This window comes from Boleophthalmus pectinirostris, unplaced genomic scaffold (genome assembly GCF_026225935.1).
Source record: "Boleophthalmus pectinirostris isolate CB_2022bp ecotype Guang Dong unplaced genomic scaffold, ASM2622593v1 HiC_scaffold_14, whole genome shotgun sequence".
Lineage (NCBI taxonomy): Eukaryota > Metazoa > Chordata > Actinopteri > Gobiiformes > Gobiidae > Boleophthalmus > Boleophthalmus pectinirostris.
Genome location: NW_026571047.1, coordinates 25,102,822 through 25,119,122, shown reverse-complemented (window position 1 = coordinate 25,119,122; position 16,301 = coordinate 25,102,822). Strand labels below are relative to the sequence as shown.

The 16,301-nt window shown below is 37.4% G+C and overlaps 1 protein-coding gene across 1 annotated transcript in view; it reads left to right on the top strand.

Annotated features, from left to right (window-relative positions):
• fshr (follicle stimulating hormone receptor) overlaps nucleotides 1-16,301 on the top strand; it is a 59,854-nt gene that overhangs the window by 19,140 nt on the left and 24,413 nt on the right. Inside the window, exons 6-9 of the mRNA XM_020940702.2 lie at nucleotides 3,215-3,289; nucleotides 6,085-6,165; nucleotides 8,661-8,729; nucleotides 9,079-9,153. Of these exons, the coding sequence (XP_020796361.1) occupies nucleotides 3,215-3,289; nucleotides 6,085-6,165; nucleotides 8,661-8,729; nucleotides 9,079-9,153 (300 nt within the window). The remainder of the gene's footprint in view (nucleotides 1-3,214; nucleotides 3,290-6,084; nucleotides 6,166-8,660; nucleotides 8,730-9,078; nucleotides 9,154-16,301) is intronic.

The following is a 16,301-nucleotide window of genomic DNA, read 5'->3' as shown; positions in this document are numbered from 1 at the left end:
ATTATGTTTTGAAGGAAAGTTTCCACTAATGTACTGCTTCTAATACTTCTACTACACAAATTCTTTTGTATTGCTGCTACCTCTACTTGCAATTACTACTACTACTACTACTACTACTACTACTGCTACTACTACTTCTACCACTAATTAATACTAATACTACTATGAAGGACAATTTCCACCAATCTACTGCTTATAATACTTCTTATAAATTCTTCTGTATTGCTGCTAATACTACTACTACTACTACTACTACTACTACTACTACTGCGTTTAGAAGGACAGTTTCCACTAATCTACTGTTTCTAATACTACTACTGTGTGAATTCTACTGTGCTGCTGCTACTGCCTACTACATTACAAATATTACAAATACTACTACTACTACTACTACTACTACTACTATGTTTTGAAAGAATATTTCCACTAATCTACTGATTCTAATACTACTACTGTGTGAATACTACTGTACTGCTGCCGCTACTGCCTACTACTATTACAAATATTACAAATGCTACTACTATTACTACTACTATTATTACTACTACTACTACTACTACTACTACTACTACTACTACTACTACTACTACTACTATGTTTAGAAGGACAGTTTCCACTAATCTACTGCTTCTACTGTGTGAATACTACTGTGCTGCTGCCGCTACTCCCTACTACTATTACAAATATTACAAATACTACTACTACTATTACTACTACTATTATTATTACTACTACTACTACTACTACTACTACTACTACTACTACGTTTAGAAGGACAGTTTCCACTAATCTACTGTTTCTAATACTACTGCTGTGTGAATACTACTGTACTGCTGCTACTGCCTACTACATTACAAATATTACAAATACTACTACTACTACTACTACTGCTACTACTTTTTGAAGGACAGTTTCCTCTATTTTACTGCTTATAATACTTCTACTGTGTGAATTCTACTGTGCTGCTGCCGCTACTGCCTACTACTATTACAAATATTACAAATACTACTACTATTACAACTACTATTACTACTACTACTACTACTACTACTACTACTACTACTACTACTACTACTACTACTACTACTACTACTACGTTTAGAGGGACAGTTTCCACTAATCTACTGTTTCTAATACTACTACTGTATGAATACTACTGTACTGCTGCTACTGCCTACTACATTACAAATATTACAAATACTACTACTATTACTACTACTATTATTACTACTACTACTACTACTACTACTACTACTACTACTACTACTACTACTACTACTACGTTTAGAAGGACAGTTTCCACTAATTTACTGCTTATAATACTTCTACTGTGTGAATACTACTGTGCTGCTGCTGCTACTGCCTACTACTATTACAAATATTACAAATATTACAAATACTACTACTATTACTACTTCTACTATTATTATGTTTTGAAGGAAAGTTTCCGCTAATGCACTGCTGCTAATACTTCTACTGTGTGAATACTACTGTACTGCTGTTACTGACTACTACTATTACTACTATTACTACTACTACTACATTTTGAAGGAAAGTTTCCACTAATTTACTGCTTATAATACTTCTATGTCAATTATTTTGTGCTGTTGCTGTTACTACTGCCTACTACTATTACAAATATTACAACTACTACTACTACTACTACTACTTATGTTTTGAAGGAAAGTTTCCACTAATTTACTGCTTCTAATACTTCTACTACACAAATTCTTTTGTATTGCTGCTACCTCTACTTGCAATTACTACTACTACTACTACTACTACTACTACTACTACTACTACTACTACTACTACTGCTACTACTACTTCTACTTCTACCACTAATTAATACTAATACTAATACTACTATGAAGGACAATTTCCACCAATCTACTGCTTATAATACTTCTTATAAATTCTTCTGTATTGCTGCTACTACTACTACTACTACTACTACTACTACTACTACTACTACTACTACTACTACTAACTACTACTAATACTAATACTACTATGAAGAACAATTTCCACCAATCTACTGCTTATATAATACTTACTACTTACATGACTACTTCTATATTGCTGCTGCTACTACTACTACTACTACTACAACTACTACTGCTGCTACTGCTACTGCTACAATTTCCACCAGTCAGCTGCTTATAATACTTACTACTTGCATGACTTCTTCTCTATTGCTGCTACTACTACTACTACTACTACTACTACTACTGGTACTACTACTACTGGTACTACAATCTACTCCTTCTACTACTTTATATGACCTCCACTGAATTGCTCTTCTACTAGTCCTACTGCTACAACTAGAACTAACTGTTACTCAAATTGTATACTAATACTCCAACTTTACTGTTAGTAATACTCTTACAATTACTACTACTATTGCTACTACTTCTACTACCACCACTACTACTACAACTATTACTACTACTACTACTAATAATAATAATGCGATCTGTGTTGCATTTTTGTATGAAAAGCGCTCTATAAAAAAAGTTTGATTGATTGATTGATACTAGTACTACCACCACTACTCTTACTACTACTATTACTACTACTACTACTACTAGCACCTGTTGAGCTGCTTTTGGACTGGGATGTGATGTTGTTTCATTTTCAAGGACAATTTCTACCAGTCTATTGCCACAAATACAACTAACACATCTTCTGTTACTTGTTATTACTACTGCTACTACTACTACTGCTGGAATTAGTAGTAGTAGTAGCAGTCGTAGTAGTAATGCAAATACTAGTATAACTTTTTGCTTTGTCACATCCATCTGCTCTACTGTCCTGTTACTACTTCACAGTCTTACTACTTGAAAGTGAAGAGCAAATCTTTACACATATACACTTTACACTTATTCGTGACCATTTTCTTTAAAAATGTTTGTTCTTCCACTTTAAAAAGAAACTTAGAAAACTCACTACACATTTTGCGTCATGAATTATTCAAATAAGTGAATGCTAAGTAACACTAATTGGTACTACAAAGGCACAACCACTACTATTATAATTACAGCTACTTCTCCTTTTTCTACTTCTTTACCTTCATAAAATATTCACTAAGGAAACAGAAATCACAAATATTTCCAATACTTTCTATAAATCTGCTGTGGATTCTTTGTTTTCGTCATGTTCTGTGGGCCGTTTTTGGAGGTAGATTTGATTCTAATTGTGTTTCATTTCACAGGCTCATCTCCAACACCGGTCTGAACGTGTTCCCAGATCTTGGACAGATCCACTCCACAGCGACTGACTTCATCTTGTACGTGTCCAAACTCCCATTTCAAAACAATTATTATTCAATGTTCTGTTAGTCTGTGGTATCTGTGACAGTGAATATGTATGTACTTATTAGAGAAAAGTGCTTTGCTATAGGACAAACCCAGGACTGTCTTTGCATGTGCATATGAGAGGATTCGTATTTTTCTAATTATGACTTTCTTTTGCCATATGTATACTGTATAAATGGACATAGCTAAACTGTAAGTCACATGGGTGTGATTCAGCTCCATAAACTCTGGTTTGAAATCAGTTTCTGTTGAAAAAACATTGCCCCTCTCTCTGTAAGTGCTGCCATGAGCCTCATCATTTCGGTCTTAAAATGTTCATATTAACTCGTTTGTTTGACAGCGTCGCTAAGGGTCTGTTTACACGAGAACGCTTGCGGGTAAAAACGACAAAATATTTTATCTGAAGTGCCTTTTGTTCAGACCAGGGATGTCTAAACTATGACCCATGGGCCAAATGCGGCCCTCAGACAAATTTTTCTTGGCCCTCAGTTTTCCAGGTAAATTGGCCCAAATTAACTTGCATCAATGAAAAATTTACTTTTTACTGCAAGTTTTTTGAAAATCTACCTTGATAAAGCCATTATTTAATATTTAGTGTGTGGTTTTGAGGATCTTAGCATGAATAAAAAACATGCACATATTTCAATTATTCACTGCAGTGTGCACCAGTCTACAGCCCTTGATCGGCCTCTGCTTTGTCTGTGTTTAGATATGTGAGCCCTTGATGAAAAAAGTTTGGACACCCCTGCTTTACACTGTAATGGCGTTTTTGGGGCTTAAAAACGCAAAAATCTAAAACCACCCTCCAGAGTGGAAAAGTTGAATACGCTCCCCCATTGTGTTTCTGTCTACACTGCCCAAGACGCAAAACTCTGGTCATATCTGTTCACGCCTCGCACGGATTTACGTCACATACATCACCACCTAGCGTCACCACCGACCCGCCTGGCATGCATACACAATTGAATTCCACACACTTTTGCGTCACCGTATGCACACAGATTTCCTCCTGAAAATGCTTGTCTAAATGCAGAAAAAAAAGTGAAGACACGACACCTGTTTTCATCTTCTGTTCAGACTGTCATCATATAAACGTAGCCTAAGCCTATGTTCAGCCCTTTATTTTTCCAAAATTAGACCCTTCTTATATTTCCTTTATCCTCAATTTGCATTAGAATTAATTCCCATTTCTCCCAATTTGGTCGTCAATTACAGCCAGTCTGTTATCCAGCAGCACTACAGATGTAAGGTAGAGGTCACGGTACAAAGGATCCTCGGTTGAAATTACTCTCAATCATCCCTTTAAATGTGACATAAAAATAAAAATGACTTGACTTAGAGTTTAATTCTGAGAAAAATCTTAGAAATAAGGGAACATAGGACTGAGGGAACATAGGGCTGACCCCGTGCCTGTCCCCTTTCAAAGCGGTGCAGGCGGGAAGGGGTATTACCTTCAACAATCTTGCTTTGGATTGGTTCTTTGGTGGCTATGATACCTATAGTTGAAATTCTAAATACGGATTTTGGCTCCAAATTCGTCACTATAACACACTCCCTCAGTCAAATCAAGCAACGTCAGTCAAGAGGCAATTTGTAGTTGAGTTTGTTTACAGGACAAAGTTGAATATTGCAAAATTTAGAGACAATTTATGCAAGGAACATAATTTTCTGACAAAGTGTTGACTCGGGGTGTGCAAAAATATCAAAATATCCATATATCGTATCGTTTACTGTGATGCTACAGTATGGATATCGGGGGCTGCTGTATGGATATATCTCCAAGAGTATTTTTTGGTATATTTTATGAAATCATTTTATTACAGTGTTACAGTTTTGTTGCTTTTTTTTAGTGAAAGGAAACTCATTTATGCGACACATTTGATATTTTCACTGTTTTGATGATTAAAATGTTTGTGTTTCATATGAACTTTGCACAAGAAGTGGTTTAACAAAGACTTTTAGTATCATAGCCATGATTTAGCCTTTGTTTTTTATTGAACCGGACCAAATTGTATCGAGGTACGTATTGTATCGGCAACTTCTTAATGATACCCAGCTCTAGTGTTGACATTTTTATTTGTCAGTAAATAACTATTGTGTAAATTAGATTAGCTTTGGGCCTTGTTCACAGTATGACTTGCTAGGTAACAGAGATGTCCAACTATGAAAAACTAGGCAAGATTCTTTACAAATTCTTCCATATAATTGTATTAACGTTGGTGAACAACCTTTGAATGGCCTTGGTTGGAACAGTAGCGCAATTTCAGCCATTTCTCTTGTGCCTGTCTCAGCGCTGTGCCCATGTAAACGCCTTGAAGTGGGCCCATATTACAGCTATAACACAAGGACACATTTTAAATAATGGTCTTATTATTTGCACGTGCCCCACCATCATTACCAGGAGTTAGAAAATTAATGTACAAAACCAAAAAAAAAAAAAGTCTTCACTGTGAGGTTAAATTATGACTCTAGAAAGTTATAAGAGCTGAAACGATCTTTTGCAGAATTTTAATGATAATGTGCTAATAAAACATGAACACAGCCTGGGTTTCTTTGACTTTCAAATCAAACCAGTGGGAAACCGGTGTTATATTTATTAATAAACAACATGTCTTATGCATTTTAAAGACTTGCAGAAAGTGTATGGAGTTTTACAGCGTGTGCTTCTGCAACTACTACTGCCATGGCCACTTAGTCTCTACCGGCCAAAGTCTAAGCACCATTTTTCACTGATAAATCATAATATTTCTTTCCTGTTTTGTTTCAGTGATTTCCATGACAACATCTACATCACAGAGGTCCCTCCCAACGCCTTCAGAGGCCTGTGCTCTCAAACCATCAGAGACATGTAAGAGACAGTTATTCAAACATGTTCTGACACTTTTATCTTATTTTATTTTAGTTTAAAAGGAATAAATGTTGGTTTCAGTCTCCACACTGGTATCGGTTGATAACGGGTAGCGTCAAATTCTTAAATTGAAATCAGAATCGGTATTGAAATCGGTATTGGAACTGAAGGATTGAAGCAAGAACCGTGTGTTGGCAACGATTCCCGAGATCAAGGATTTAAAGCCAGAACAAAGAGAATGTTTGGTGAATTTTATCAAGGGGAAAGACGTTATTGCCCTTCAGGACTGGAGCCAGAGGCGGCGCTACCATTAGGCAACAGTAGGGCCCCGAAACCTGGAGGGGCCCTTAACCAATTGCCCTCACTGCCACCAATGGCCGAGGGCTCAGAGCAATTTGACTTTCTCTCAGTATGACTTTAAATGAGAGTAGTTTTACTTTTAACCAAGAAAACACCATTAAAATAGTAGTAGTATAATAATAGTAGTATCGTACAGTATAGTACAGAGTCTCCAACCTGTAGCTCGGGAGCTACCAGTAGCTCTCCACCCACTTCCAACTAGCTCACCAAGGGATTTCTGAATTATATATATTCATATATATTGTACTGAATTTGATTAATTAGCATTGTAAATGTGCTTTTTTGAACTTTGTGTTGTAATAAATGGATAATTTTTTTTGGTTTTATAGGCGTCTAACTGTACAGCACTAAGGCTTGCCCTCTTATATCAACTCAATTTCCTGGGATCGCAAAAATGAGTAGCTCTCCACCATTTTCGTTTTGTAAAAGTAGCTCACTGGACCCAAAAGGTTGGAGATCCCTGGTACAGTATAATAGTATCTGATTGTCAAATCTATTTTAACTGTCAAAGCATCCCCCCTTTCACGTTAGAATGACCTCGTTAGCTTGACCTTGATTTGAACATAATCACAGCATAATCATAATCAACATCATATGTAATGGATGTAAACAAAAATGTAATTGTACTACAGAAAAATAAAACTACTTTCAGCTCTGGTTATCTAGTAGGCGACCAAACTAATAAGACAAGTTTCCAATCCACCGTAATTCAAATAGAGATGTGTGTGTGCTAATTCCCCCACTCATCGGTGCATCCCTAATTCATAATTACTAGGGATGTAAGAATAACCAAAATACCATGATCTCGTATCGTCAAAGTTCTCACAATAATATCGTGGACCATCACAATATATCAAATTACAAGTCTCTTTGCTTAAATTAAGAGTTATGGTGCAGCAATAGCTAAAAAAAAAAAAAACAGAGGAACTACATAGACCATGATCCTTTGCTCCATTTCAGTGCAGACTACAAGAAGAAATAACAGTTCTAACACTTTTAAGTCTTAGTTCTTTGGATTAAGTCTTGCCAAGGCATTTTAAGAGGAAAAAGCAGCATATTAACAGTTTTGTTAGACTCCACAAAATATCACAATAAATATCGTACCGTGAGGTTCATACCGTGACGATATTGTATCGTGAGACTTGGATATCGTTACACTCCTATTAATTACACAGTCATAATCATTACACAATTTATGAAAACAATGTAACTTTATGCTATTTTCAAAGTTTACTACGACTATCTTCTGAGAGTCCACACTTCACTGTGATTGGTCAAATCCACCTGTCACTCACTAAGAGCATGACAAGGGCTGACCAAAAGGAGAAGAGGGTGGATAAAAATACCTGTTTTTGAGCATAGAACTTAATTTTTTTTTTTTTTATTACTGTAATTTATTTCGGTCACAGGTATATTCTGACATTATTTCACAGAAAGTCATATTTAACACACAGACACTGAGCTTATTCTGCCTTTATTCCATTGTCAGAGCGTCATCTTGACATCAGTTCATCTTCATAAATACTGCAAAAAGAAACAAACAAATCAGTAACAGTACAACAAAGTCCTACAACACAAACTAAGTCTCATAATTCATGTATGTGCCCAAAGTTAAACATTTAAACTTCTTTATAAAACTGAAGCGAGTGGTGCACAATTTTAAGTTTTTACAGTATAGTTGTTCCAGAGATCCACCTTTTTAACAGACAGAACAAAATGTCATAATGTTTGTTCTGATTTTCTTTTTTATAAATAAGGCTGTACCTCTGAGCTCATATTTCAGATTTTGAACATATTCTGTAATGATTTTGACAAGACCTTGTTTACTTTGACCATGATTTTCAAAGTGTAAAGGTCGACAGAATCGTAAAATTTCAGAGTTTGAAGGTTTAGAATGTATTTATTATGAATTAGCTGATCCATAATTGATCTAGTACAGCACTTTGAGGCAGTGACGGCAGTTTGTAAACGTGAAGCAGACTTTGCAGTAATCCCTAAAATAGCGTATAGTTTAATTTTCAAAGCCCTTATGTCAGCCTGAATATCTAGAGCTAAAATTATCCTTTATTTTCTTTGTTCTTTTTTCTTCTTCTCTATCCACACGACTCTTAACTCTTGGCTCGTGCTTTGAACAGACGCCTGAGCAGAAACAGCATCGAGAGGGTGGAGAGAGACGCCTTCAACGGCACCAGGATGCGCAGATTGTGAGTCACATGCACAAAAAACTGGAAAAATGCAGAGAATAATACGTATTTATGTGTGTATATTTAAAGGTGCGCATGTAACTTTTTGGTTGAATTGAACAGCTCAGTCTCTTGTTGTTATTCTTCTTATTTTTACGTCTTATTTTGAATTTATTATTACCATTTATATTTTTGCTCTTTGTTATTATAATATATGGTGATGTGGGGAAGAAAGGTTTCCTACCATCCTGTGAAACTTTCCAGACAAAGCGATAACATCTCCACGGGGAAAAAAAAAGCATTTGGCAGACCCTCCACCAGAAAAGTTACACGATGCGGCTTTAAACTTGTGTGTCTGTGGTGTTTGCAGGTTTCTGGCGGACAACACGCGCCTTACTCACTTCAGCCCCGACGCGTTTTCAGGCTCCAGTGGTTTGCTTCTACTGTGAGTCTGAACAAGAAAACACAATACACAAACACTCATATGATCACGAAATGTAGGTCTGGATTATGGGTCTGGTTTGTGCAAGATTTGAATATTTGGAGCTTTTAAGCATGTTATAACACTCAAAATCCAGTGGTGGTGGTGAAGTATTAAATATTTGTACTTATAGAGGTGTGTGGAGGTGGTTCAGAGAGAGATAGAACTTTGTTGATCCAGAGGGAAATTCAAGTTTTGCTACAGTAACATTTCCCCTGCGTGTCTCAGTGTCCTTTGTGTCTCAGTCAAAGGTCTCAGTGCAGTTTAACTCTTAACACTCTAACCTTAAGGAGGACTGGTCAGGGAGGGTCAGCAGATCTGTTTCAGGGCAATTTGAGGAGAGGAAAACTATCTATCTATCAAAACTATCTGCTACTCTGTGTTTTGCAGCATCACAGAAGCCTCCAGGGGGCGCAAGATGAACACAACAGGAAAGGCCTCGATCTTACTTAGCTCTGGTGTATTAGTTGGTGATGAAATGGGTCATTGGTTCAATCAGGTTCATGTGGTCTTCTGATAATTTATGTTATTAGGTTCTTTTTTCAGACCAAGAGTTTGTTTTCATACCTGACAGTTTCGACTGCTCGCTAGTGCTCTTCCTCAGAGTGGTCATGTGATGTTGCTGTGACGTAGCCAGGCTGGTGCCACCTAGTGCCTCTGCTCAATTTCATTTCTCTCCAGCAACTTGGTCAGGAATTGGAATACACTAGATGGTTTGAAAGAACCTTGTGTTGGCAATGATTCTTGAGATCGAGGATTTAAAGCTGGAACAAAGAGAATGTTTGGTGAATTTTATCAAGGGGAAAAATGTCCTTCTTCCTACGGGATTTGGGAAAAGCTTAATATACCAGTTAGCCCCGTTAGCGGCGCATTACATACATCTCGACCAAATAGCAGCGATTGGTTAAATGAAAAAGTACACGCCTACCGTCGAGCGAACGAATCCTAATGCTGTGAGGTCAAACAGTTTCCATGGAGTGAAATCAGCTGAAGAATCAGGCTAACTGTGATGTGTCTGGTCAGCTGACTTAAACAGGTTTTGGCGCAGTCATCCTGCCTCCACCAGTAGGAAGAGTCCAAGAGTCAAGTTACATAATGAGCTTTGTCATCACCCAAGTTAAACTGTTTTTGTAATATTTACTGTTAACTAAGTAAAACTTCTGTTGGGTTTTTGTTTTTCCTGTGAGGGGCGAGCTGAGGAACTTTTTATACCATATGTGGCAGCAGAAGACCTTCCAGAAGAAATTATGTTATTAGGTTATTTTTCAGACCAAGAGCTTGTTTTCATACCTGACAGTTTTGACTACTCACTAGTGGTCTTCCTCAGACTGGTCACGTGATGCTGCTGTGACATGTACAGTCAGCTGATTTAAACAGGTTTTTGGTGCTGTCTTCCTGCTGGTGAAGGCAGGACGACAGCTCCATCTGCAGTCCAACTTCCTCAGTACAGTAAAGCAGTAAAAAGTAAAAGCCCCCTCGTCCCAGTTTATCGCCCCATGGGCAACTCAAATCAGCCATCTCTGACCACTGTGAAAGATCGAACCACATTATGAACTGAGACGGAGCAAACATCATTGGGACAGAGGAAAACAGAGTGTCACTGGATTAAAGCTGCAATCGAAATACGGAAACGTGCCCACCGGACTATAAACCGGGACGAGGGGGCTTTTTCACTCTCACACACCTGGGATACTGTCCTGAGAAAGTCGGACTGCAGATGGCGCTGTCATCCTGCCTCCACCGGTAGGAAGACAGCGCCAAAACCTGTTTAAATCAGCTCACCGACACACCACATCAACATCACATGATTCTGAGGAAGAGCGCTAGTGAGCAGTAAAAAAAACTGTCAGGTATGAAAACAAACTCTTGGTCTGAAAAAAAATAAATAAATACATAACATAAGTGGGTCATTCCCTCTAAGTATTTCTTCTGGAAGGTTTTCTGCTGCCACATATGGTGTAAAAAGTTCCTCAGCTCGACCCTGACAGGAAAAACAAAAACTCAACAGAAGTTTTAGTTAGTTAACAGTGAATACAAAAACAGTTTAACTTGAGTGATGACACAGCTCATTATGTAACTTGACTGAGATGCGCTTTTGAGTGAAATCCACAGATAATTTCAGACTGTCTGGAGCTGATTCCTCTCTCTGATGGTTTGAAACGAAAACGCCAACTGTGCAAAAGGCAGCGGATCTTTTCGGGATTGTGCAGTTTTAGTTCACAGTGGACTACGTACTTTGTTGTGATCAAAGTTTGTATTTAATTGGAAATAGTGTGCGTAGGTACTTATATATAAAACGGTTTGAAGATGAGAGCGGATCGGCTGTGCTATTGGTGGTCCACCCCTGCTATGCTTTGTGCAACCGAAAAGTGTACGTGAGAATACAAGCGCGGTGCCAAAGGGTTTGTGAGAGCGACGAAGGCAGATATATTTAAATACATACACATACTTTTTTATTTCACAGTTTGAGAATCAGGTGCAGCAGACAATGTTTTAAAGAGCCAATATTACACTATTTTCTGGTCTGTTATAAAGTTGTTTCTTCATCGAAAACATACCTGGAGTTTTGTTTTGTTTCATTCACACATGTTGAGCACTCAAACTCTGCATATTTAGGCTGAGTTCTGAGCTCAGAAAACACTCTGTTCCACCTTGTGATGTCATGTGGTAATACAGAAGTGCTCCACTGTGTTTTTAAACTCCATACATCGTCAGAGGAATCATTTGGTTCATTTTCAGCCCTGGAATTTCCTATGTCTACTAAGCAAAAGGTAAAAGGAGCTGTAAACTTGAAAACTACCACTTGATGACATCACAACGTGGAAAAGAACATTTAAAGATGCAAAAAACCCAAGGCACTCATAGATTAAAATAAAATGCCTTTATTAATTTACGGCATGTCCCAACGCATTTCAGACTACGACTTTCCTCAGGGGACAAACAGAATTCTGAGTGACCGATGTGAGTTAAATACAGGAAACCCACCAGTAGGGCTGCTCCACCTGGAAGTACAATATGTACAAAAATATATAGAAAAAATACAACTCAGTTATAAAAACACAGAGTCCAAATCTTCATTGAGTTCAGGATATTTTGCTGTCTGTAATTATTTAAGTTTTTCAATACGGTTTCCTTTTCATATATACAATTATAATTTGTCAAATGTACGCTGATGATGCAGTCTTGTATGTTCATTCTAAAAACAAACAGCAAGCTGCACACGATCTGTCAAATGTTATGTCAGAGGAGCAAACTGGCTACAACATTCACAACTACATCTTAATATATCAAAGTCTGTTAGTATGTTTTTCTCAAAAAAAAACCTGGCATGGATACAGACCCACATGTATTTGTGCTTGGAACAAAACTGAAAATGGTCCATGAAGTGAAGTATCTGGGAGTCGCCCTGGACCCACAACTATCATTCAAACAACACATCAAAAGAACAGTGAATAAAATCAAACATCATTTATCAAATTTTCGTCATATAAGAAATAATCTAACGACCAACTCGGCATTTATGTATTTAAATTCAATGATTTTGCCACACCTAAATTATTGCATTACTACTTGGACTCTGACAAACAAAACTACTCTTAAATTAGCTGAAACTATATATAAAAAATCACTTAAAGTATTAGACAAAAAGCCCACAAATTATCACTGTTGCAGAATACTTGACAAATACAAATTCCTAAATTGGGACAACACAATCAAATATGCAGATTTAATTCTGGTATACAAAGTTTTTAATCATCTTGCTCCACCTCCTCTAAAGGAGTTTGTGAAAAGAAATTCAAATCGCACAAGAGCTCTAGAGGCGACGCTCTGTGCCGTTTAGGAAAAGTACCTTTGGACAAACTCTCTTTTGCTTATCGAGCAGCTCAAACATGGAACACAGTGCCTGCTCATGTACGAGAACTTTCAACACTGGCAGCATTTTCTAAAGCTTTAAAACAGTGGTTATTCAATGGTCAAATATGTCACCATGTTTAAAAAATTTATATTTTCTTTTATTTTGAGGGGTTGTTGGTTTAACTCTTGACTTAATTCTTAAACTTCTGACTTTGAACTTCAAATGAACAGTTTGAAACTAATTGTGTGTATAGTGAGTGTGCTGGTGTTGTGTACTTTTGTGTGATTGTTGCTGTACTTTTTCTCATCCTACAGATGATTTTACATCAACCTGCTGAGGGACTGAAGATGGAAATTAGCCACGTTGGCTATAATCTTTTCATATTTACATTTTTTATGTAAATATGTCTCTAAATCACAAATGTTGTTTTGTGTGTATTTGAGTGTATTCTTTTTGTGATTGATGGTCCAGAAATGACTTGGTCTGACATATACTGGTGCAGTGGGGACAACTTTTACACTTATAAGAACCCGTTGATCGAGGTCCAAGCTACATGTGTGTTTGAGTGCAGGTGGTTGGCAGCTGTGGACCAGTTTGTCATGGACAGTAGGGCAACTTTTAAAACTAACCAAGGAAAAGAGCATATTGAGCTTTGGAGATGTAAAGAAACACAACTCCAGGTTTGTTTTTGAGGAGGTAACAACATTATAACATGACTAAAAGCTCACAAGAGTCAAGTTTGCGTAATATAGGACCTTTAACGCGTTACTATCGTTCTTTCTTTTTCATTGTGTCACAGATGCAGACCTAGCGCCCTCTGCTGGTATTTATGTACAACTTTTATAATACCAGTACCAGTGTTGTTATTTTCTACATGTATAAATTATACTACAAGAAATATAGGGGCAAAGTTGTCTGAAGAAGTTAAAATAAACATTTAAATGAAGCAATGAACCAACATGCAAAAATGACCACCTGTCATAGTGTAATTTCATGCAGTTGTCAAATTATTCAGTGTTTACGGACACATTTTCACATTAGCATAGCTGTAGTGAAAATATGAATAACAAAATGCAGTATTTATCAAAACAGAAGTACATACCAGTTTAAAATTCCACCTGTGTTTGGCTTCTGAACTCTGCTGTCGGACCATAGTGTTCCTTGATGGAATGTTGTTTTACATGTGCTCGGAAAATCATTAATATTTCCCTGATAAGGACTATGACTGAAAAAAGTGTTTTGATGATTTCACTAAAGAAATAAATAAAAAAATAGACATATTGTACCCCCTATCTGTGCCCACGTCTCTACACTGCACAAGGAGAGTTGTAAAGTGTCTTGTGTGGGAATGGGAATCGGACCAACAACCTTTAGATGAGAGGGCAAGCACACACTGTTCTTGGTAGTACCTCAGTTATTATACACATAAACTCAATTAGACTCAACTTAGAAGAGATATTTCATGTTATGTACAGTAACTTGAGTACTTGAGACCGGTCTTGGTCTTGAGACTGGCCTCGAGACTGGCTTTTTTATGGACTTGGTCTCGTCTCGGACTCGAGCACATGTGGTCTCTGTCTTGTCTCGGTCTTGATGGTGCTTGGTCTCAGTCTTGTCTCGGACTCAGGGTCTTGTCTCGGACTCAGGGTCTTGTCTCGGACTCAGGGTCTTGTCTCGGACTCAGGGTCTTGTCTCGGACTCAGGGTCTTGTCTCGGACTCAGGGTCTTGTCTCGGACTCCGGGTGGGATCATATTTCACTATGGCCAGAAAATATGCAGAGGCTGCTCAATATCACAAGCCTGACTCATCAGCCGGGTTCACTTCGCAGAAATTGTCTGACCTTGCAGCATTAGGATTCGTTCGCTTGATGGTAGGCAGGTACTTTTTTTATTTAACCAATCGCTTATATTTGACGTATGTAATGCACCACTCATGGAGCTAACTGGTATATTAAGCTTTTCCCAAATCCTGTAGGAAGAAGGGCAATAACGTCTTTCCCCTTGATAAAATTCACAAAACATTCTCTTTGTTCCGGCTTTAAATCCTCGATCTCGGGAATCGTTGCCACAGAATGTCTGGCTCTTCGCTGATTGGCTGGTGCTCGGATTTCCGAGGTTTTTGCGAACTGTCTAGTGTATTCTGATTCCTGACCTAGTCGTTGGAGAGAAATGAAATTGAGTAGAGGCACTAGGTGGCGCCAGCCTGGCTACAATATCACTGCAACACCAGTAAGAAAATGTAACTGTAAATGTTAGGAACTTGAAAAAACCCGCTTGATTCACTTTGAAGTTGTTTTCTGTAAAGTGCCAGTGGAAGTGGGAATAAAGAAGGGGGTCTCAAACTGTGAGTGAAGGTCTAAAAAAGGGGCACAGAGTGTTTCAGTGCAGTACAGTAAGTTTAAATGAACATTAATCAGATAAAATGGAGATAGATTTATAAAAAGCATTGATATATATGTGCCAAAATAACTGTAAAATACAAATAAATGTTGATAAATGACAAAGCTGGTCTCGATTTGGTCTTAATGGGCCATGGTCTTGGTCTTGTGTCGGTCTCGACCTTTAAAAGTCTCGGTGTTGAATCTCAGAGGTTTTGGTCTTGAGAACCTGTAGTCTTGGGCTGGTCTTGGTCTTGATTAGTGCGATCTTGACTACAACACTAATGACTCCCTCTGCTGGTGCATTTAGGAGTAACACTGTAATTAAGGTTAACAACAGTAGCTGCTAGTTTTGAAGTTGGGTATCTGCTTTGTGAAATGTTTTGAGCTTTGTGACTAAACGTGTATGACAAATGAAATAAAATACTACTCCAGGTATGAGTTTTTTTTAGGAAAACAACATTACAACATGATTAAAATATCAAAACAAAACCAAAAAAGTCTATTTAGTTTTGGGACGGTTTGTTCTCTCAACATAAGCTTTCATCTGGAAACAACAACACAGTCCAGTCTACCCGTATGTTTTATTATTTCATTTAATCATCTTGCGTCTATAGAATTATATGGGACATTGTAACTTCAAAAGGTTGTTTTCTCAAAATGTAAAATGTATTTTCATACCAGGTGATAAAAAGCAGCACCTACAGACACCAAACTTTACAAGCTTGTACTTAACTTATTTTATGGATCATACAGAAGGAATTGTTGATGTCTAATTCAAAGCCTGATTTATTAGTTAAGTTTTAACTCCAAAAAATGAAGCTAAATTTGAATTCTTACCAAAATTTTTAGTAAGATTTAATTTGCTCAGATACAAA